General features: G+C 34.9%; 1 protein-coding gene across 1 annotated transcript; it reads left to right on the top strand.

Annotated features, from left to right (window-relative positions):
- The first annotated feature begins 7943 nt into the window (after window positions 1-7943).
- On the top strand, window positions 7944-10215 carry LOC145092741 (tetraketide alpha-pyrone reductase 2-like). Its single transcript, XM_079030723.1, has 6 exons — window positions 7944-8277; window positions 8514-8686; window positions 8881-9069; window positions 9175-9337; window positions 9644-9833; window positions 9924-10215. The coding sequence occupies exons 1-6, from the start codon at window positions 8172-8174 to the stop codon at window positions 10075-10077; spliced, it is 975 nt and encodes a 324-aa protein (XP_078886849.1). The 5' UTR covers window positions 7944-8171; the 3' UTR covers window positions 10078-10215.
- The last annotated feature ends 14105 nt before the right edge of the window (window positions 10216-24320 follow it).

Here is a 24320-nt window from a genome sequence, read left to right on the forward strand (position 1 = left end):
CCATCACTTACGTCATCCAATAACCAGTATGTAATACCATGTTTCGGGATGTTTCTTAATTCAGGGTTTGTGAACCATAATTCAATTATGTAAAAGCTTTGGGCTTTGACGAAGTAAATTTTAGACCTTACTGAAGGTTGATAATAGTTGTTATGAGATCTTAGCCCTTGTTTTGTGTGCTAGAACCAAAGGGTAAAAAGGGAAAAGTTATATGTCGGGCTTCTTGCATGAATTGTGGTTTTTAGTTGGAGTTGTGTTAAGCCAAAAATATCTAGATAGAGTTTATGGGGCTCTTCAATACCTTTCCGTGCATATAAAGAACATCGAAAGCAGAGTTGAAACGAAGAAGTTATGGATGTTTGAAGTTGAATGGGAAGTTGGTGTTTTGCCCTTCGCATGGCATAATAGATCTACGTAGGGCATAAAAAATCTAAGCAGGGCGTAGATGCTAAACTTTTAGACGCGGGATAAATGACCTACGCATGGCGTAGGTTATGGTATGCAGGGCGTAATTGCGGAAGATCAAAACCCTAATTTTTTTGGTTTTGAGCCCTATTTAAGGGATCTAAGTTTTGGGAAACCCTCTCATGACTAGCATCCATCACCTAAGATCATTCCTTGAGAAACCCTAGCTTCCTTGTAACGCCCTGTTCCGAACCGTTTCCTATATGGGGGTGGTGACCCGAAGACCGAGTATCATCAGGCTTAGAGCCTTTGAGGAAAATGGATTCAAACCCATTTGGGCGTGGATAATGTAATTTGGATGATCCGGGAGTTTGATATGTGTTTTGGCACCAAGGGGTATTTCGGTAAAGCTTCATTTCGGGATTTTATGAACTTTGGATTTTTGTTCGGAAAGTTTTAAGGCAAGGATGAGTTGATAGAAGTGTATAGCTTCTTGTTACCTTTCCTCTGTTCTCAACAATATGATTGGCCTAGCGACACTCCCGGAAAAACACCGTTTCATCCGACTGTTGTTAACAATATGAAAAACTTCATACCCTTAATCCTTGACCAAACAGTAGGACACTATGTGTCATGGGTCGAGTTTTTTCAAATCCAAGCTTGTACATACGATGCACTCGACCATATCAATCCAAAAACCCCACGTCCTGCTGGCATTGATGAAGCTACATGGGACCGATTGGATGCCATTGTCAAACAGTGGATTTATGATACAATTTCACCAGAACTCGCACAGATCATCCTGAATCCTAACGCTACATCCCAAGATATATGGACCTGTTTGTCTGAAATATTTCAAGATAACAGAGCAACTTGTGTTGTATAACTGGAGGAACAATTCACTAGCACACATCTTGATGCCTTTGCCAATATCATTGAATATTGTTCCTGTTTGAAAAACCTTGATGATCAATTAGCTAATGTTGGTAATCCTGTTTCTGAATAAAAGATGGTGGTTCAACTCATATCCGGTCTTACAAAGAACGATTATGACATGATTTCCACCATCACCCAACAATAAGATCCTCTTCCAAGCTTAAATAAAGCCCTAATCTCATATGATTTTGGAGGAAACCTGCAGAGCTAAACAGAAAACCACCTTCCCACAATCTCTTGCTACACAAACTTCCACATCTCAAACTTCTACTCATTCTCCCACCAAAAACAACACTAATGGTCGCAATAATTTCCGTACTGATTATAGTGGAGACCACGACACTTTTTGTAGCAGTTAGAGGAAAAGCTTATCGTGGACGGGGTCATGGCTACCGAGGAAAAGGACGTAGTCGATCCAACTATATATAGCCAAACCCATGGCAATATGAAACCTTTATCTAGCAAGCCAGTTGACATCACCACCATGCCCACACCTGACGGTATAGCAACCACTCAACCAACCGTACCTACTTGGTCTGACTCCTTCTCAGCTTCAGAATCGATAACAACATACCCCTCCCCAAGACATTATAAAATAGCTTCAAATAACTTGCAAGGTGTCCCTATGGCACCTACGGGCCATATCAATACTTTCCACATAATGCAACTTCAATCTGACAATACTTAGTACATGGACACAACTGGTTCCACTACACATCTCACCAATGACTCTTGTATGTTATCTAATGTATCTACCTTAAGTAAACATCGTTCTATCTTATTAGGCAATGGCAATAATATTACAATTCAAAGTCATGGTTCCTCCACTATTCCCTCTCTTAATCGTTCATATCTTTTAAACAATGTTTATCATGTTCCAACTATAATAAAAAAATTATATCTATTTGAAAATTTAGTTGTGACCATGATATCTCTATAGAATTTGATCATTTTTGTTTTTCCTTGAAGGATCTCAACACGAAGCAGCTTCTCATGAGATGCAACGGTCCGGTGACCTTACTTGTTTCCTCTTCCTTCAAGGACCTCATCTGTACCAGTCGCTTTTTATACAATTTCTCCTTCAACATGGCACAATCGGCTCGATCACCCTAGATCTGCAGTGTTTGATTTTCTTTTTTCTATCAATTTTCCATTTAGTATTTGTTGGATAAAGGTGTTTAAACTCATAACTAAATTGGTATACTCTTGTAACTAGAAGCAAAGTCCTGCCCTCATAACCAAGAATAGCAAGAAATGGTATTAGGAGAGAAAAAGATAATTTATTAGATTATTATGTGTTTAATAAACTAATTGGAAGTTATGGGAAAATGGTTTGTTAATATAATATATAATTAATATATTAATTGGAAATAGATAGTTGATTTGTTGATTTATTGTGTGATTAATAAATTAATATGAGATCATTTGTTAGATAATTAATTTTGTTAATTTATATGATTAATAAATTAATGTGAAATCAATTAGATTGATTAAATATTAATCAAAAGTAATATGGAATTAACTCGTGATTAATTGGAATTAATTAAAGGTATAATAGATGGATTGTAATTGTTCAATAGTTGAACAAAAGAGGCAATTCTAGAACCATCCAAGCATGGGCAGTTTTGGGAGTTCTTCTAGGGTTTCTGGAAGCCTCCTGGTTGCATAAAAGGAAATGATTTGAATTAAGATTAAATCTTTTGTCTACAAGTTACCAAAACTATAAATAGGACCCCTTGGCTTGTAAATATCATTCATGACATTACCTATAAGCATATGAATGAAATTTCCCTCATATATCCTCTACCCTCCTTATTCTAGGGTTTCTAGTATTTGGTGTGAGCCATTAGAGGCATCATCCTTTTGCTACTAACTTTCTACAACCAACAAACACAAGTGATTGAAGTGATTTATTTGCTACAACAAATCAAAGGTATGTAACCCTAATTCATGTATTTTTATTACATTAGGGTTTCATTAGGGTTCATGATAGTTTTGTTGTTTATAGTATGTTACATTCAAAGTGTTATGACATAGATCTCTTAGGTTGCATGTGCCCTTAAGTGTTAAGTGAAATTCTGCTAGCACATGGTTTTGTAACCTATAAAACCCATCATTAATAAACTCAAACATAATGAATCATGTAATGCCTGTTCTTTAGGAAAACATTGTCGTTTATAGTTTTTATTATCTTAGACTATTACTTATTCTCCATTTAGACTATTACTTAATAAACTCAAACATAATGAATCATGTAATGCTTGTTCTTTATGGGCATCACCAATTGCTTATTTAGTCTTGCTTGATGATTTTGCTCATTTCAGCTGGACATTTACACTCAAATCAAAATCTTAAGTTTTCTTAATTTTCTCGAAATTTCACAAATACATCCAAACCCACTTTCACAAACAAATAAAAAACCCATAGCATGATGATGTCCGTGAGTTTAACAACACATCTTTCCATCAGTTATGCATCACTCATTGAATCCAATTCTGGTTTTTATGTCCTTATACCTCCCCTCAAAATGGAAAATAAGAACGCATTATCTGAACCATTAATAACATGATCCGTACAAACCTCATTCAAGCATCTATCCCTCCTTACTGGAACTATTCTCTCTCTCTCTCTCTCTCTCTCTCCCCCCTCTCTCTCTCAACCTACCTACTAAATATTTTACCATCCACCATCATTTGCAACAAAACTCCCATTAAAATACTCTACAATCGAAAGCCTATCAACATTTTCTTACCTTTGGGTGCTTATGTTATCTGAACCTTTCCTCCTCCACCCCTCATAAACTCGCCCCTCAATCTAAATTATGCGTATTACTAGGATACCCACCAAATCATTGTGGCTATCTTTGTCACTCCATCTCAACAAAACAATTCATAGTTTCTCGCCGTGTTATATTCGATGAGAATACCTTTCATTTCTCAAATCGGACCCCTTTCCTCCCCTCTCTTATGACTTTCTGAATGTCATACCACCTTCACCATACATTATTTATCATTCCACACAACACTCTCCTCCTCCTATCCTGTTGATCCAAATCGACATCCCTTCTCCCACGTCTTCTTCCCCTACCACCTCTTCATCACCTTTTCAATCACCTCTAAACTCACCCATGGCTAATTCACCACTGACCTCCCCACCCTCCCTTCCTTTATACCAAAATCACCTATACCAACCACTACCACCTTCACTTCTAATCTTCCTATGCAAACTCTTCTCAAAAGGTGGAATTATCAAACCTAAACATCTTTCTCTCTTCATACTCAACAAATATCTCATATTCCTTCCAATCATAAAGTCGCTTTACGTGATCAAAATTGGAATGATGTCATACTAACTGAGTTTAACGCTCTACATAAACAAGATACATGCGATTTGGTACCACGTCCCACTGATGAAAATATCATGCGTTGTCGTTGGATTTTTTGACATAAATTCCATGCAAACGGAACCCTTAAATAGTACAAAGAACGATTGGGTGTACATGGAAACTATCAGATTAAAGGCATTGACTGTGCTGAAACTTTCAGTCTTGTGGTTAAACCTACAACAATACGCACGGTACTTAGTCTTGTAATGGGTCAGAATTGGCCAATACATAAACTAGATGTTAATTTTTTTTTCCTACACGACGATCTCAAGGAAACAATGTACATACGTCGACCGCCTGGGCTATTTAACCAATCATATTCGTACCACGTGTGCAAACTATGGAAATCCCTATATGGTCTAAAAAAGCCATGCGGGCTTGGTATCAACAGTTTGCCAATTATCTTTTACGCCTCGGTTTCATCTGCAACAAATGTGATAATTCCTTGTTTATTTTTTCTCGCCAACATGAGTATGCCTAGTTTCTTCTCTACGTAGATGATATTGTCCTCATCACTTCTTTTTATGCTCACAAAGACAAGATTATTGGTTCTCTTAAAACCGAAGTTTCTTTTCTACGTAGATGATATTCTCCTCATCACTTCTTCTTATCCAACAATATGTTCCAAACTCCACAAAAGTACATGGAAGAAATTTTACATCGGGTCAATATGTCTAACTCTAAAGCCATCGCTACTTCCATAGACACAAACTCCAAATTCATTGCTACCGACGGTTCTCTTTTCACCGACCCTACTCTCTATCGCGGTTTAGCTAGACCTCTTCAATATGTCACGTTTACAAGACTCGACATTGCTTATGTCATTCAACAAATATGTTTATTCATGTATGCCCCACGAGATTCCCATTTTAATGCAATCAAACATGTTTTAAGATATTTCAAGGGTACACTTGACCTTAGACTTCATATTTATCCATCTCAATCATCATAACTTATCTATTACACAGATGCCGACTGGGGAGGCTGTCTGGACACCCCTCGCTCAACAACGGGTTATTGTGTATTCCTAGGAGACAACCTCATATCTTGGTTTGCTAAACGACAACCTACTCTTTCTCGATCAAGTGTTGAAGATGAATATTAGGGTTTAGCCAACGTGGTTGCTGAAACGTGTTGGTTAAGAAATCTTTTACTTGAACTTTACACACCATTAAAGCAAGCAACTTTGGTTTCTTTGACAATGTTTCCGTTGTCTATCTTTTGGGTAATCCAATCCATTATCAATAGACAAAACATATTCAAATGGACATTCATTTTGTTCGGGAAACAGTAGGCCTTGGTAACATACGTGTCATGCACGTTCCTTCCGCTTTCCAATATGCATATATCTTCACCAAAGGTCCCCCTCGTCAATTGTTTCTTGACTTCACATCTAGTTTGAGCATTCGGCCACCTCCAGCTCCAACTGAGGAAGGCTATTATATATATATATATATATATATATATATATAACTAGGTTCAAGTATTCTAACTAATTATTGTGCGGATATCGTATGCTATGAGAATTACTAAGAGAATAAGTTGTTTAGCAATGCGAATACGTTCAACCTTACAAAAATATCGTCATTTTCATGCATTCTCGTTAATTATTATTTATTTTTGTTTTCACACATCGTTTTTCACTCATTTTCATTCTGACAGAATACGACCCAATAAATATTCTGACATGACAGAAATGAGGAGAATAATAATAGGAGTATAATAACCTTATAGACGATTTAATTAGTGAGAATGTGTGTTAATGACAATAGTTATGTACGATTGAACGTATTCGCATTGCTAAATAACTTATTCTTTTAATAATTCTCATAGTATACGATATTCGCATAATAATTAGTTAGAATAAAATAACCTAAGCCTATATATATATATATATATATATATATATATATATATATATATATATATATATATATATATATATATATATATATATATATATATATATATATATATATATATATTATCCTTTCTTAAGTTGCAGGGATTCTATTGTAATTGTATTATATATACGTGTTTATTGAACGAGAAGGATAAACACTTGTTACCAAATACCAATCTTTGGTTTAATATTAAATATCATTTGCAAACATTTCAAATATGTAAAGGAGTTGGCCTACTTGGCTTGCAAAGTGAAATATGTGCAATAGAGAAGATATTGAAAGGCCCTATGGTGGGTGGTCTTTATGGTTTTTAAATCCATCAGGTTTGAAAAATAGTGTATTGAATGGTCTATGTGCAGTTAGACTTATACCACTATGGGTATTGTAACTGATATTATCCTTCGAAATTTGATTTTCTTAAACCGGCTAAGCGAAGTGTTTCTTAAGGTATTATTTATGTTTAAAAAGTTTCTATTAGATATTTCTGAATTTGACGTTTCTTTCATTACAATCGTGTGTATTTAGTATAGGAAAAAATGTGGGTATTTTATGTACTTTTTTAATACAATTGCCATTTTTAGAAATGAAAATCATCGGTAAAAATGCTTTGTAATCCGTCCGCAAAACCATTGTTAAATGAATTTGTCACTAATTTGTTACCACAATATCCATTAGTAATCTGTTACTAATCAGCAAAATCTGTCGGTAAATTAGGTCGTATCTGTCAGAAACTTCATCACAAAAATTATCGACAAGAATATACCCACGAATTAGGATCCATTGGAGACCCGTTAGCAGCGGATTAGCAACGTTTGGTCCTTCGGTAACTAATGACCATGTTTGATTATATAAATAAAAATACAAGGTACATTTAAAAAAAAAAACAATAGCCTTATGCCATGTAATAAGTATAAAAGAAGCAAATATATGGATAACAATGTGACTATGTATGATATTCGTCATTTTTGTTTTGATTGCATACAATAAATCTTTAAACCTAATATGCATCTATACAAAAATAAATTAATTAAAAAAACCTATTATTGCTTGTTTAACATATAATATCCGGTAATAATAATATCTTCATACAAATTATTGAGCTTATATATTTATTTTGTACAATTAAAACCATACTAACAAATTTATCAAGTGACATCAATTACAAGACAGTTTTTAGCAATTTCAACAATTTGGTATCATTCAAAGCACCATTGGACATTGATATATCACCAAATACTAATAATAGAAAGCACAACCCACATGACACCCCGACCTTTTCTACACTTAACTTGCCAAATACCAAAAACTCACCTGCTCACCACCAACAACCATTTTCAACCGATAGTACAACTACTACTGCACGAAATACAAACTAATGTAACATGATATCTTAGTACTAGATACTCGGTGTACAACTCTTTATATATGACATTTGTGCCCCTTTGCGCCGCCTTAATATTTACCCAAAACGACACACTCTCTCTGAATCTCAACATATAAAGTTGCAGGCTGCAATCGCACAAGTATCAGACGACGGAGATATGCCGGAATATTGTGTGACAGGCGGCACCGGATTCATAGCAGCGTACCTCGTCAAGGCGTTGCTTGAACAAGGCCATACTGTTCGAACCACTGTCAGAGATCCAGGTACTTCATAGTTCATATATATTATCAAGAACACAAGGTTTTACAAAAAAAATAATAAATAATAAGGCAACATTTAATTCGTTAATTAGATATTGAAGTTGTCGGAATATACGACAAGATTCAAGAATTATGACCATGTGATTGATAAGCTATTTTGTTTAAGTATGCAAGTGAACAGAAGCATATATAGCAATCTGATGATGTTTTATGCAACTTTTTCTTGCAATTTTCATTAGAAAATGTGGAGAAAGTAGGGTACTTGTTGGAGCTTGAAGGAGCCCACGATCGACTAAAGCTTATGAAGGCCAATTTGATGGAGGAAGGAAGTTTTGACCAAGCTATAGATGGTGTTGATGGTGTTTTCCACACTGCATCTCCGGTGGTTGTCCCACAAGACAACAATATCCAGGCAAATTTACCTATAAATTAAAAATCATCAATATCAAAAACCAAAAGAAAGTTTGTACTTTTGTTATAAAGTTGCAAATTAACAAGTTGAGGTTTTATAAAGTTATTCAAAGCTCAAACTTGACTCTCATGTACAAAAATGACACTGAAACATATAACAAGATTTGGTGAACATGAAATTACTATGATTTGCAGGAAACACTAATTGATCCATGCATAAAGGGCACCATGAATGTGCTAAGCTCATGCAAGAAGGCAAAAAGTGTGAAAAGGGTAGTGCTCACGTCATCCTGCTCTTCAATAAGATACCGTTATGACGTCCAACAAGTTTCTCCTCTTAACGAATCGCATTGGAGCGACATTGACTACTGCAAAGAATACAACGTAATGGAACATTTACATATATCAGCAAACTTCAGCATAAGCCATAAACATAGTCTTCATTTATCGTCATTTAAACTCTTTATATATGTTCTTCATTACATCCAGCTTTGGTACGCATATGCAAAGACAATAGCAGAGAAAGATGCATGGGACGTAGCAAAGGAAAACGGGATCGATCTAGTTGTCGTGAACCCTTCTTATGTGGTGGGCCCATTGTTGGCACCACAACCAACAAGTACACTTCTAATGATACTGGCCTATATTACAGGTACTAAAAGAAACAATCTTCGTTAGTACATCTTGATGCATACACAAGACATGACATTGATAGAATAAAACAGAGACTCGTTTTCGATATTTGTGTCATATGTGAATGGGGTCATTATGATCATCATTAAAAATAGTCATTGAAAGATAAGAAATGGAATGATCCACATTATGAATAGCATAATTGTTTATTCTAGAAAATTGTGATGTTCTTTATGCAATTTTTGGAAGAACAAAGGGTTTTTTTGTAACAAAGAGCAAGGTACGATGGATAAGATATTGTGTTTCACAAACACTTTCATATCAGGAACAGTAGGGGAATACCCGAACACAACAGTAGGATTTGTGCACATAGAAGACGTTGTGGCTGCTCATATTTTAGCAATGGAGGAAAAAGAGGCTGAAGGTAGACTCATATGTTCAAGCACAGTGGCTCACTGGTCTGAAGTTATTCAGATGCTTAAATCAAAATACCCATTTTATCCATATATAGAAAAGTAAGCACACATACATATCTTATTTTTCAAGAAATCATGTATTAGATTTTGAATGCTAGTTACTGAATTTATGTGAATGCCATTAATTAGGTGTAGCAGTCGGAAAGGGGACGACAACCCACATAGCATGGATAGCAGCAAGATATTACAACTGGGGCTACCTCCATTTAAATCACTTGAGCAAATGTTCGATGACTGCATCAAAAGTTTTCAAAAGAAGGGATTTCTGGAAGTTTCATCATAATTAATAAAATAAGAATTTCCTATAAAGGTCATATTGATGTTGATTTCTTGGTATATGAAGTCACGGAATCTTCGTAGTTGATGTAAAAAGGATTATATTTAAGAACATAAAAGACTAATATTAATAATTGTTGCTACATGGCCTTCCGGATGCCTCATAGCGAATTGGATGTATCCTCATCTAATGCACATTCTGAAAAAGATAGACACACACTAGGTTAGAAAGCGATACCAAGGGATGGACTCCGGTATTGCTCTCCAATGCCTAAATTAGATGTTAGTTAGAAGTGTAGTAAAATTGCTTACCGATGTGCGTTGAGTTCCTTATATACAGATGGGATAGTCCGGGTTCTTGAACCTTTAACCGGGTGGTGCTTTTGTCCACAGGTTGCAAAGGTTGTACCATTTAATATAATAGTATTATATTTTCCGTGTTTCTTGGGATGTTGCATAATACGAGTGATTTTATTGCCATAATATATTTCTTCTCGGTTTGCTTTTGATTAGGCTAGCCGACCCGATAAACCCATGGCTTATCATGCCAAACTGAACTGTTTTTAGTGATGCGTGTAGTCTTTGTGTATGGGCTAACCCTCATACACCATTAAGCCCCCCAGCCCAATTGTTAAAGGTTGTTGGTAAACTGTTTTTAATAATTGGGTTTTAAACGTGTTTTTAAATGGCTTAGGTATTGAAGCGTCCTGCATTGATTTCACGTGTTTGTGTGCCCACATAACCGCTTAGTCTTTTGGTTTGTCAAGTGGTTGATATTCCCGACTAATTCATCCATGTAAATGCCCATCACATTTGTTCCCCCATGACTTCGTCAGTTATTCTTTTTACTCTTGCTACTTCACCTTCTTTCTTAAAGAATATTTCGCTCTGCTATGCCTACGTTAACTTCAACTGTTACTCGCGACCGTTTGGCTCAAATTTCCAAGAAGCATCATCTTGTCGATGAAGACGTTGTTTTAATCCCCAGTAGTGTCGCTACAATCGATCATCCTCCTTCTTGTAAGATCGTTTTTTACCTTTACTACTCTGAGGCATGTTTAAGGGTTCACCCTTCTCCCTTTTTAGGCAAATTATTAAAGCCTATAGGATTCATACATGTCAACTCAAGCCCAACTCCATATCCAATATAATTTGCTTTGAGTTGTTGTGGCATGCTTCTCATGTTATGCCCACCGTCAATTTGTTTCAACATTTCTTCCGGATTTGTACTAGTGGTTCTTGGTTTTACTTCGGTTGTTGGGGGAGAAGTTTCTTAGAAGGTCTTCCTGAGTCTATTAAGTGCTATGATATTATTTTTGACCTTAGGGTCAATATATAAAGATGCAAACAAATACACAAATATTCTATGATATTATTGTTGACCTTAGTTTTTACAGGGGAAGCTTCCAAACTATATATATATATATATATATATATATATATATATATATATATATATATACACACACACACACACGGTGCCTTTGGGGAGGCAAGGCAATGGTTGACGTAGATGTTAGTGTATATTGTAGATTATCCCAATTTGTACATTGAGCATTGTATAGTCTAGGCCCATGGTCATATATGTACATGTATTTAATTTCTAGTAACTCTCATTTGAATTCAAGGAAATCATTCCTCAAAATGGTATCAGAGCATTATTCCAATATTGCTTAAAATCTCTCCTATTTTCTCTCATTTTCCTTCTTTCTCATTTTCTCTCACCCATGGCTCTTTCATACTGACTACAAAAACCCTAAAATTTCTTCATCCTTATCCTTCAATGTTCATCATGGGTGATTCAGGAGCAACCAGAGTTGTTCTCTACCCATTGTGAAGCATGTGATGCCCTTATCATATTGATCCAACATATGACGATCTGACTCAAAAACCAACCAATTGAACCTGACTAGAAGAAGGTAGATGCAGTGGTCAAAATGTAGCTCTACTGGACCCTTTCTTAACACGATTCATATAACAAATGCTTAGGCTCGTCAAGTGTGGCTAAATATTGGAAATATTTAGTTTCACGAAATATGAAATGTATATTTGACCACAAAAATATTATTTTAAGTAATCTCAAATATGTTTTGGCTTTAGTTCGACATTTTCTAGCATTTTAGCCACTAACTCGCCACATATTTGTTGGTGTTTTAGTGTTATCAACATATTTTAGTGTAGTTGTTATTAATATTGAGATAGGTTGAGCTATATTTATTCTTCGAGGCTCGAAGTGCGGGGTTCACACTCAGGGTGATAAATGTGAACTCATGAATACGGGGGTCAGAGGGTAGCGCCCCTAGGTATAAGGGTTCCAAGGGGCAGTGCTCCTAGTGGGGTCCAAGGGGCAGAGCCCCTAGCGGTTATTTCTATATCTGGAAGGAGTCTAGACATGCAAATGATGGGTTCTGAGCATAACAAACAATATTATGTGTGTATGCAACCACAAATAAATTGATCTATGTGAACTCATGAATACGGGGGTCAGAGGGTAGCGCCCCTAGGTACAAGGGTTCCAAGGGGCAGTGCTCCTAGTGGGGTCCAAGGGGCAGAGCCCTTAGCGGTTATTTCTATATCTGGAAGGAGTCTAGACATGCAAATGATGGGTTCTGAGCATAACAAACAATCTTATGTGTGCATGCAACCACAAATAAATTGATCTATGTTTTCTTTAATTAAACAACGTAGTAGAAACCCTAGTACACTAGTATATAATCAAAATACACAATTAGGGTTAAGAAAAATCATACCTCAATTGTTATATAGTAATAACAATGAAAACCTTGTGTTATTAAAGCCTTGAGAGCAAGCGCCACAAATGTTGCGCCTCTAATGGTTCACACCCAACACTAGCAAAGGAAGTTGATAAAGAAGAAGGAGAGAGGATGAAATTTTTGGCCTAACCCTCTATGGAATCAGTTGGCCGAAAATCAAAGGGTTATGCCCTATTTATAGTGCAGTCAGGAAACACTAGATAAGCCCAAATCCATGATTATCTTAAATCGGGTAATTATCCATTTTCCTAATTATCCATTTAGGGATTATTCTAGAACCCTTAAGCCCTAAGAAACCATCCATGGCTCTATGGAGGGTTCTAGATTGTCTCTTGTTCAACTATTAAACAATTACAATTCAGTCCCTATACTATTAATTAATTCCTTTAATCCCAAAATTAATTTCCATTAATTTCTGATTAAATATTAGTTAAATATTACTATTTCTAATTAATATATTATTCTCATAATATATTAACAAATCATTTATTTCAATTTAATCAAATAATAAATTCAACTACTCTCTCCAAAAAATCATCCTGTCCAATTGTTAGTTTTGAGGGAACCTAAAAGGACTGTGCTACTATCAATTCAAGTATATACCAATTACAGTTATGGAATTAAACACCTAATTCAACAACAAATTCCCTCCAAAATAGGTTGTGACATCACGATGATGTCAGATTCAGTTATGTCTAAATAACTATATTTCTAACCATTATCTGGGCGCCAAAACTACATGTAACCGCCATTAACTATATTTTCCTCTTGGATAAGAACACTTTCCATGTTCCAAAAAAGGGTTACGTTCTCTACACTTTAAATTTTTTCATCTGGTTCTCTTTAATTCACCAAACACAAAATAGCAAGGTACTTTCTATGCTTCAGATTTAGAAACTGGCTGACTTACAAATTTTCATTCTTGGGTTATCTCAAGTCTGATTTCGTGACACCCTAGGCTATATGGTCGAAATAATAGATTTTGAAAAGTGATTGTAATCACGATCCTAAGAATTATCCAAGTATATTGATATTTTCAAGACCCTAAATCTAACAATATTCACTTTATATTTGTGTTCCACTTACTATAAGCCAAAGAAATATGATTATAGTCAACCGGTGTTGTGTTTTTAGTAAAAAAAACCATATCATGATTATTGTGGTTTATAAACAGAATCGAACCAAATAGAAACCAAACCACGTCTAAAACCTCAAACCACACTTTGACGTTTTAACAAGCAAAAAATTGATCTATGCGATTTTTGGTGCAATTTTAGCCACAAAAAAAAGCGCACCAACGCACACCCCAACTAAAACGATATTTAATTTAGGCAAGCAAACAAGGGGACTTTTGGTTTTGTGTTTACATGACAAGAATTACCAAACTTATCTTCTCCTATATTGAACTTAATTACATAAACATATGGTTAATTAACATGCAACTATATAATTTCGGGCACACAATATGTTGATCCAACTAATTGTATTAGTCCATAAAACTATTGGATTAGGCACAATTAGTGGTTTTTCGATACAATATCTTACAATTAAACCATTATATATTATTACACATTTAGTATTACAAATTAGGAATATTGTATGTTAATTCAAATAACCGTCTTAGTTCTTACACTAATTGAACTCGAAACAGTGATTAAATTTGCAATAATGTATCTTAGCCATAGTAACAAAAAAAGAAAGTAAAACTCAAGTTCAAGTACCATTAGCCGAATGATTAAACATTAAAACATATCAATAATGGAAATTGTTTGGATTCAATGAAATAATCAAATTTTGTTCATCCTAGCATCATAATACCTTACCAAGAGTAATCTCAGATAAATTACCATTCCATCTCAATTGCATAACGTATTTGAATCTTATCCTTCAAAAAAAATTGTGGCATCCCTATTTTTCACGGCCTAAAAATACATTTTCTTTATCATTATTTTAAAACATAGTATACTTTATAAATGTGGAATTTGTCCCATAATAAATATGTGAGGTAAAAGCATTTTTGTTGAGTCAATAAATATTGAATCTGATTGTGTGGTACTTCTAATAAAGAAGGTGATAGAGAAGCTTCTCTATAGAAGTTCATGTAGAAGACCCAACTTCTCTATTGAAGTTCATGTAAAAGACTCAGCTTCTCTATAGAATGTCATGTATAGTTCTTTATATCGAAGGTGAAGAACCTTTGATATACCTATCTATTTTAGTGTGAACATTGAGGTTGTACTTTATGCCTTAGTCAAATTCTACATTTTGGAGTCTGTGATAACACTACTATATATAGCATTGTAGTCTTGAGTGTGTGTGTGTGAGATATATATATATATATATATATATATATATATATATATATATAGATAGATAGATAGATAGATAGAGAGAGAGAGAGAGAGAGTTCATACATTTGTACACTTGATATTACCTTCTAAACTAATTGAGCTTAGATTAAATTATTTACACCTTGTGTTGATTTCCTTATCTTTTGATTCATGTTTGATGTTCTTAATTTCACAATGTCATTTCCATGGGATCCTGCATGTGGCATCAGAGCTTAATCTTGCAGGTTTAAGCAACTATTTCAAGAATGACGATCCTATATGACAATTTGATCTCATGAATCTTACATCGTTCTTCAGTGTTGTAAGTATTCTGTTTATGGAAGGAATTATTGTTCTAGAAATCAAATTCTATTATTTGATTCATTGAAATTTGATTTTCTCTCTCTAAAACATTTTTCATATCTTGTTTCTTATTTTAAAATTCATTTAGATTTGTTATTGATTCGTGTTTTAGAAACGGTTTTGTTGAAGAGGTTCATATTTTGTTCATAGATTCTTTCTAGATCTCTTAAAATTTGTTTCAAATCTACTTTCTCTCTCTAGAATTCTCTTCGGGTCTATTTTCTCTCTCTTCAAATTCTGATTTCTTGTTGAAGATTTAATGGATTCTACAGATTTGTTGTTATCGTCCATTGAAGCACTTGGATTAAAGGTTACAAATCCAATTTGTAAAGTTGAAAAGGTATATTACTGATAACTTTTTGGTGCATCTTGTTTAAAGAATGCTAGTGAGGTGTATAATATTTATGTTGATGAAGAGATATTTGATAACACATCTTGTGACATGTATAGCTGGTGTTTATGAGATAATAAGGGTTTAATGGAGCAATTTTGTATTATCAAAGATCATTTAAATTGGGAAAATAAATAATGGAAATTATATGTTTGTGTTCCTAAAAGTGTTGAAGATGTTCATAGTGTTCATGATGTTCTTGATGTTCAAGAAAATGACATAACTCCAAATGCTTATGTTGAGAGGGAGTTAGGTGTTTTAGAAAATTCTTGTGATTTAGAAGATTTAAACTCTGAATCTAGTGTGTCGATAAAGAATTTCAAAGCAAATCTCCTGAAGTTGTGAAAGTGTTTTGTTCAATTGGAACTCGGATTTAAACTATGGTCATTATTGGTTATATCCTGTCTACATTTATGTATACATATAAATTACATGTTTTGCTGTATGATTCTCGATGTTTCGATCAACATCATCGTAATGTACTTATGGTAGTAAGTAGTAGTAAATGTTGTACAAATGTTAAGTTACCAAAATAGAACATAGATGTCAAAATATTAAGTTGATTCGAGTTACATTTATTTTAGAGGGCGTACCTTGCTTGATTTATTACTACTACTAGTTGTGAGGAAAGATGCAATAATGCCTAACACACAGTGTGAGTAGTGTAATCACTAACCCACTAGGCTATACTAGTTTATCATATACCGAAGTGACGCGCAAGGTGCCTCGCCATCTCACACATCTCGCGCGTCACCTCTTCCGCCCTCTGTTCCGCTACGACTGCCCTAGCTTCAACCGCAAGGATTTGTTGTCTTAGGGCGACCATCTCCTCCTCTAAGGAGTGGAGGCAGTTTGTATTGTTTTTCCTGATCCACTTGTAGGTTCAGCATGGCATCCGTACGGTGTTCTTGTTCCTCGTGGGTGGGTAGAATTCACACCATCCCATTCCGGGCTTCGCCGCCGATCTCCATTACTTTGTGATGAGGAGCCTGAACCTGAGTTTCCATACGGGCCACTTGTGGTACATCCAGAGGTAGTGTTCGATCTATGAGGGTGTTGGGGCCCGTAGCATGGTGTAGTGGGTGCATGTCGTAGGTGGATCATTGGCCATCTTCTCTAACCCCTGCATGCAACTGGGTTGTCCATTGCGGGTGCGCATCCTAGAAGAAGGGGATGGAAGGGGCTCGTTCCTGCTCCTGATATGGTAAGGTTCGTTAACAATCTCCCTAGCGCCTTCCTCATTGTTTGATTCTTCATTGCAATTCTCCTCTTCGTAATCCAGCTCTTGGTACTCCTCAGGCTCCTCTTCTGAATCCTCCTCATGAACCTCTTCCAGCTCCCCCTCAGGGATCCATTCGTTGGCTGCCCTAGCAGAGTAGTAGGGGTCTTCGTGGTGGAATCTGGCCATGTCGTCAGTGCGAGAATATAGGTATGAGAAATACATGAAGGTTTTAAGGGTGTGGTCCTATAGTATTCTAAAATACTCCTATAGTATTTTAAACCTTTATGTTTGATTCTAGAGTTTTCTTGGTGTATAAGGTTGTTAAGTTTTAGATTTGTTACCCATCACGACCATTCCTAAACTCATGTTGGTCATATCTCATATAAATATAGTTGATCATGTTATATTTATCCCAAATATGATTACATAACTGCCCAGTCTTAATCGCAGTGTTTAGCTTATCTAAACACTTTTATATGTTTCTTATTACGACACTGTCCTAGTATGTATGCATGTATGTATACTCTTATACAAATACTTATATTTTAAAAGTATACTTTTAGTTAGAGTGTTTTAGCCCCCATTGTATTTAAAGTTGTATATCTTAAATGATTTGATACACTTAGTTCACTATAAACAATGCTCTGATACAAATCTGTCACACCCCCAAACCAAAACAGCGGAAACTGAAGGGTTTTGAGCATTCTAACACTCCTAAGTGTACATGCAACCCTAAATACCTTGGATCTATGTTTTCTCTATTATACATGCAAATATGAATATTCCAAGGTATTACCCTAACTAGCATACAATCTTTGATACTTGGGTAATAAAATAGATAGAATACATACCTTGTTGATGTAGCTTGACTCCATGAAGCTCGAGAGCCTAGTGCCCTAAGTGTGACACCTCAAATGGTTCATACAACATCACCAACACATGGAATAACCATGAAAAGAAGACACTCATTCTCAAATCGGCTAGCCCTCATATATGTATCACTAGTGCCAATTTCTTGAGCCAAAAGGGTCCTTATATAGTGTGCACATTAGGGTTACACCATGTAACCCATGAATTTACCCATTCCTTATGCTCAATGGGTTTTAATCTCCATGGGGTATCCATGGGTCACCACATGGGTTAAACCCAACATAAGGAATTAAGTCCAAAATAATTCTTGATCAATACTAATTAAATAACATGATTTCAAATTAATATATTAGAAGTTATAATATATTAATATGTCACAAATGTCCTCTTCTCACAAACGGTCTATCCAAATGTTCCGATGCCATGTAACCCAAATGGACCATGCTGAGTCGGGTCAAGTATATACCAATTATAGTTATGGACATAGAAACTAATCTAACAGTCTCCCACTTGGATAAGTCTAAAACTATTATTGAGTATGACTTCAAAACCTAACTGGCAATTGTAGCTCTCAAAAGCCGCTGTCGAACTCTGACCTTGTCGATGAACTCTGACCTTTGTCAATGACTTGTCCATTAGATAAGGGATCATATATTCCTCCATTCTAGATATCATATGGACTGAGACATGGATTATAAATCATTATCTCTGTCTATTTGTTGTTTCCTAATTTCCGATTCATGATGACTGACTGATTGAATAGATCAAATCAGTCCTGGCTTGGTCAAGCACTCACATGTGTCATCATTAAATCATCGAGGGGCCCACAGATATCACTTTTATCCCAAAGGTAAAAGGAATGGATAAACTTCGACTCATATGGCTTGTTCTACTACTTGTTGAATCATACACAAAGACACGTATAACATCGAGTTACCAATGTGTTTTCGTGAAATCAATGTATAACCAACTCATAGTAACAACTCATATCTCTAGGTTTGAAGAATATAAGATATTATCATCTCTTGATCACTCGTAATAAAATCCATGAAGTGATTCCAATGAGCGTGGGTTGAATCCAATACTCAGAAGTTATGAGTACTCATGAGTGTTGTAGCACCACTTTGTCCAACATCTTAAACCTCTACAAGCCAACCCATGACAGTCTGGATTCATATCTACTTCCAACATATGACCGACTGTGGATGGTTTGAATAACTTAGTCATTCAGGAAGAGCGATTTAGTTATTCTGGAAGTCAAAACATGCAAAGTGAAACACAAGAATAATCGAATCCAATATGGTCTCAGAACTTATGAATATAAATAAAACATCTTTTATTTATCACCATACTGATTACCCATCATTCATTGCATACTGTTTCAAACTATCAACTTTATACTTGAATTAAAACAATAGTTGTTCCATGCTCCAAGCATGTACACTATGTTTTCTAAACACTAGTCATGCCATACTCCAAGTATGCACACTATGTTTGTCTAAACATTAGTTATGCGCCAAGTATGCATAGTAAGTTTTTCTATGATCTTTACTTTGCGAAATAGATCGATTTAACATAATTCTAATGATTCTCATTTCACAGTCCCAAATCCTTACCGCAAATGCAAGAATTCCAAATTCCTGCAATTTACCTAAATCTGTTAGATTCTAAACTTATATGCATTAATCCTCTTGTAATGATTATGCACAAAGTCACAAAGACTTGTCAACAGACATTACAGAGTATTCCAATGGAGATCATTCAATGGAACGAAGTCTCAAATTCAAAGTACATTCCTTTGAACATCCTTCTAGCATTAAGTTTCCTAATCTTACATATATTTGAATAAATTCCACCTATGGAAACATTTCCATATTCCCATTTTGACTATCACTTCTGAGCAAGAGTTACCTCTTTTCAGAATATGTCAATATGGTCCTTCCAAAATTAACACCATACTTCCAATTGTCCTTTAGCAACCAATCTTTAGTAAACCTTAGATTGTCCTCAACAATTGCTTAATCATTTTAGTCATATCCAACTCTAGACTTTTCCCCTCTTAATGCCCCGAGCATTAGGAAAAAATTTACAAATGATGAATATTATAGCACATGCAATCGACCCTATATCTAAAGCATATGGGACACGATTCATGATGTCTCACATAAAGACTAGACCGGTCTTTTGCTATAATATTTCTATTTCTATTTGCCATGTTCTCATAATTTAGATTATGAAAAGGGATGCCGTAATCAGAATCGAATTTTAGAACGCAAATAATAGACCCATATATAGAATTTCCTCATGTTGAGCCATTCCAACATAAAATTCATATATATATATATATATATATATATATATATATATATATATATATATATATCTCCTTGACTAAAGATGATTAAAACCTCAATCTAAGCTTTTAGACTTGAAATGAAGTATAATTTTCTCTCCCTTAATTATAGCAAAACAACTTTTCCCAATTGAGGTTTTGTTTTTCTATAATTAACATTGCTTACTTGCAACATTTATCATAATTATTATGCTCCCAGTAACACGATGATTATTTGCATAACACTTATGCTCCCACTAGCTTTGACATGTACTCAAAAATCAGCTGGACTTTGAGAAATTAATAGTTTATTGACTTCCTTACCAAAGTTCAGACTTTTGATACGAGATGTTTTGATAACCTTTATCAAAATCATACACCTTTCCTTAGATAGCATACATGTGTGTCTAAACAATTTTCGAACTATGAAAAGGGATGTCATAATCATAGTCTCAATTGTTTAGACCTTTGCCATTTCTCACAAGTCCATGTTAGTGTGTCGGTTAACCACACATGCTCCACTAACGACTTTGAGAATTCAAATATCACAACTATTATCTACTTAACATCTACTTAGTGAAAGTGTTTCCTCACCATCATTTTCATGAATCGGAGAGAAACCTTATGACACTTAGATTTTATGGTGTGTGTGTGTTCTTATCCATATGGATTTGTCAAAACCATAATCAAAAGAGAAGGATAATGACAAATCCAAATTCATATGGACTGAACTCAATCTGAATTTCTTGCCACCGCTCAAGGGTATGCCAATGCTTCCAAGTTGTTATGCAACAAATTGAGAACTCTAAGAACTCATATGCAAACCCAACTTTACCTGGAATGGGCACAGAAATAGAAATATGTCAACACGATAGGTTATAAACCTCACGTCGTGTGATAGTGTTAAACTACAGCTTTTTATTCTTGATTAGATCTTGAAATACTTTTCAGGATCTTTAAGACTCCCACTATCCTCTTGACATATAAGACTATCTTGCCAAATATTCAAGAGATAGTTTAGATTCTTTATCAAGACACACACTTCACACAATTGGCCTTAAGTTGGTTTCTGTTTTATCCAAAACATCACAACTTACCAATTTCAAATGTATAAGAGTGGGACACACTTTACTCTTACATTTGACTAGTGTTATAAATATTCTTTAAGATGTGTCACTCAAGTTACAATCTTGGAGTATGACTCTAAGAATTGTTTTTGGAACGAAGTATGACTCGTCTTCTTGATTTAATCATTTTAGCAATTCTTGATTCCTCTTCTTTGCCATATGAATGCACTAAGATGTCTTTAGAGGACCAATTGTGACATGGTTACTTAATCATTAAGATGAACACAAAACATGATACTAAAGTACTCTCCCATCTTTTCAGATTTGAGAAACTTTTATCCTTCTGCCTAATTTGATTCTTCTCATCCGTCCTGCCATACACTGAAAATTTTCCAATGCTTCACAATTATACTTAAGCCTGTAAGTATAACCATATTTACTAAACTTTAGTAAATCATGACGAATAGTCTTATCGATCTTTTTTGGTGGACTTGACCAGTGCAAAAGAATGTGTACTCGATCCCTTAGTCCTTCACTTGACTCACATATACATGTGAACAAGGAACTAGTCTTAATTTTCCAAAGTTGAAAGTTCTCATTCATCATATTGTACAACTTGTATGATTCCAAGTTCCTATCCAACTGAAAACTTGGATGATGAGAAGCTTTCCTTATTTGGTAAATTTAGACACTACCACAAATGAAAGAATCAAATTCATATTTTCAATATTGCTAGAAACATAAAAACATCAAGTTTTCATAAATGCCATTGCAAGGAGATATAAAATAAAGTAAAACAAACTTTTATTTATTTATAAAATGCGGAAAAAACTTTTCCTTACAATGCAACTTTAAATGAAAACTATGCTATTGCATGTTTCCTAGCAATCTATCATAACTCCTAAGAGTAGCTCAAGAATCCGATCTTCAATCAAGCGATAGAAATCCATCTTTGCGGTCAGATTCAGCATACTCTTTCTTGAAGTTTCTTTCACTTTTCCTTTGATTCTTAAAACATCAACATGTGACCCAGTCACATCATGTAATAAGAATCTCAGAATAGAAACTTAATCGAGTTAGATACTAGACTTTACCTGAAGTAGAGTCAAACTTATTGACTTTACCAGCCTTATGATCATTCAGGTATATTTGGCAGCTTCGCAACCAATGCCCTTTCCTTTTGGCAATAGAACCATATAGACCCTTTGGGAATGGTACATGGGACAATCTCAGACTTAGCCTTTCTCTTTACCATTTGGTCAACCGAGTTGACTATGGCCAATCCCTTTCCATTGGGAAGAGAAAGCTTTTACTGGGTATCCAATGCAACCATTGTCAATGTCCATTGAAGGTTTGGAAAGTTGATCTTCTAATCAAATTTGCTTTTCTAGTTCTCAAATCATTTCTGATTCAACAGCACCAAGCAAATAGATAAGATCATTAAGGTTTATGTCATAGTCTATTTCATAGTAGTCCTAGAGGTAACTCACTATGTGACTTAGAAAGTGATTGAACAACCAACTTTCTTAAGACTTTGACACCCAACTCTCCTGACTTGTCAATATGTGTCTTCATCTCCAAGATGTGATCACACATAGACCTTGTTTGCCATTAGGGCTTAAGTGACCTTGAACTTATGGGTAAGGGAGAATAGTTGGAGGAGGTGAAGTTTCAAGAGATTTGGGAAGATCATAGATGTCTGAACCAGACATCTTTTTGGGAGATATTCAAGATATTTGATTTAAAGTCCTTAGTATAGCACCCAATATGAAATATTAATGCTAGGACCCAACACAATATTTTATAACTTGGAAGAGGGATGTCATAATCCAAGCTATAGAATATTTGAAGGTAGGTGAATGACGATTCACCAATTTCCACCATGAAAAATGAAATAATTTATTAGGTTTTTAATTGGATTTGAAACTCCTATATCTTTTGAGATTCATTGAACTGTTCAATGGCATGTTTCAATCTCAATTGTTCCCTTCAGGTTTTGTGACTGGGATGCCGAGGATCACAAAACAAGGTGTGTAGTGACCATGCAAATTACTTGGTACCCTTAATATTTACCCCTTAATCAATGTGTCGGTTAGCCACATACACTCCACCGATACTATAATAAATATTAAGTTACCCTTTGCCTACCTTGTTAAATCAAGCTAGTGTGCCGGTTAACCACACACGCTCCACTAACCGACTTAAGCAAAGTGCAAAGTGTAATTTCATGGATTAGCACCTTATTCACATTTTCCTAAAGTAACTAAGATTGAGAATTATAAAAACATTGTAGTTACTTTAAATTTATCGTTAATACTTTTAATGAAGGGAGAATTATAGTCATTGTCCTACCTGCTTGGCTAACGACCCTCCACCAGTCAAGGAAGCGGTGGGTGAGAGTGGACACCCATTAAACTACCATTTTATAGGCAGTATCCTTATACCCCCCCCCTTATAGACTGGCTTCGTGAATGAGGTCTACTAATACTAAGATGACTTGATCTTATACATATATATATATATATATATATATATTATTAACTTATAATATTATAAAGTATAAGAGTTGAATTTTAACTATTAAAATTCTAAGGGCTTAACTTGAAATTAAAGTATTCATATGGGAAAACTCTTAAAATTCCAAAACTTGAGGGCAAGTTTTGAAACTATTCAAAACTATTCAATTACCATAACTTATGTGTTTAAAGTAGTTTTAATCCAAAAACTCTTCAAGTTCCATAACTTGAGGACAAGTTATGGAAGACTTTAAACTATTAAAAGAATATGACTTTTCTTTGTTTATGAATCTTAAATGTGACTTTTCATATAACTTGAGGGCAAGTTACAAAAACACATTTTAGAATCAACTCTTAGATTAATTTGGATTGAAAACAACAATTG

The sequence above is a fragment of the Lactuca serriola genome, chromosome 3 (assembly GCF_051521515.1).
Source record: "Lactuca serriola cultivar US96UC23 chromosome 3, Lser_US96UC23_V15, whole genome shotgun sequence".
NCBI lineage: Eukaryota > Viridiplantae > Streptophyta > Magnoliopsida > Asterales > Asteraceae > Lactuca > Lactuca serriola.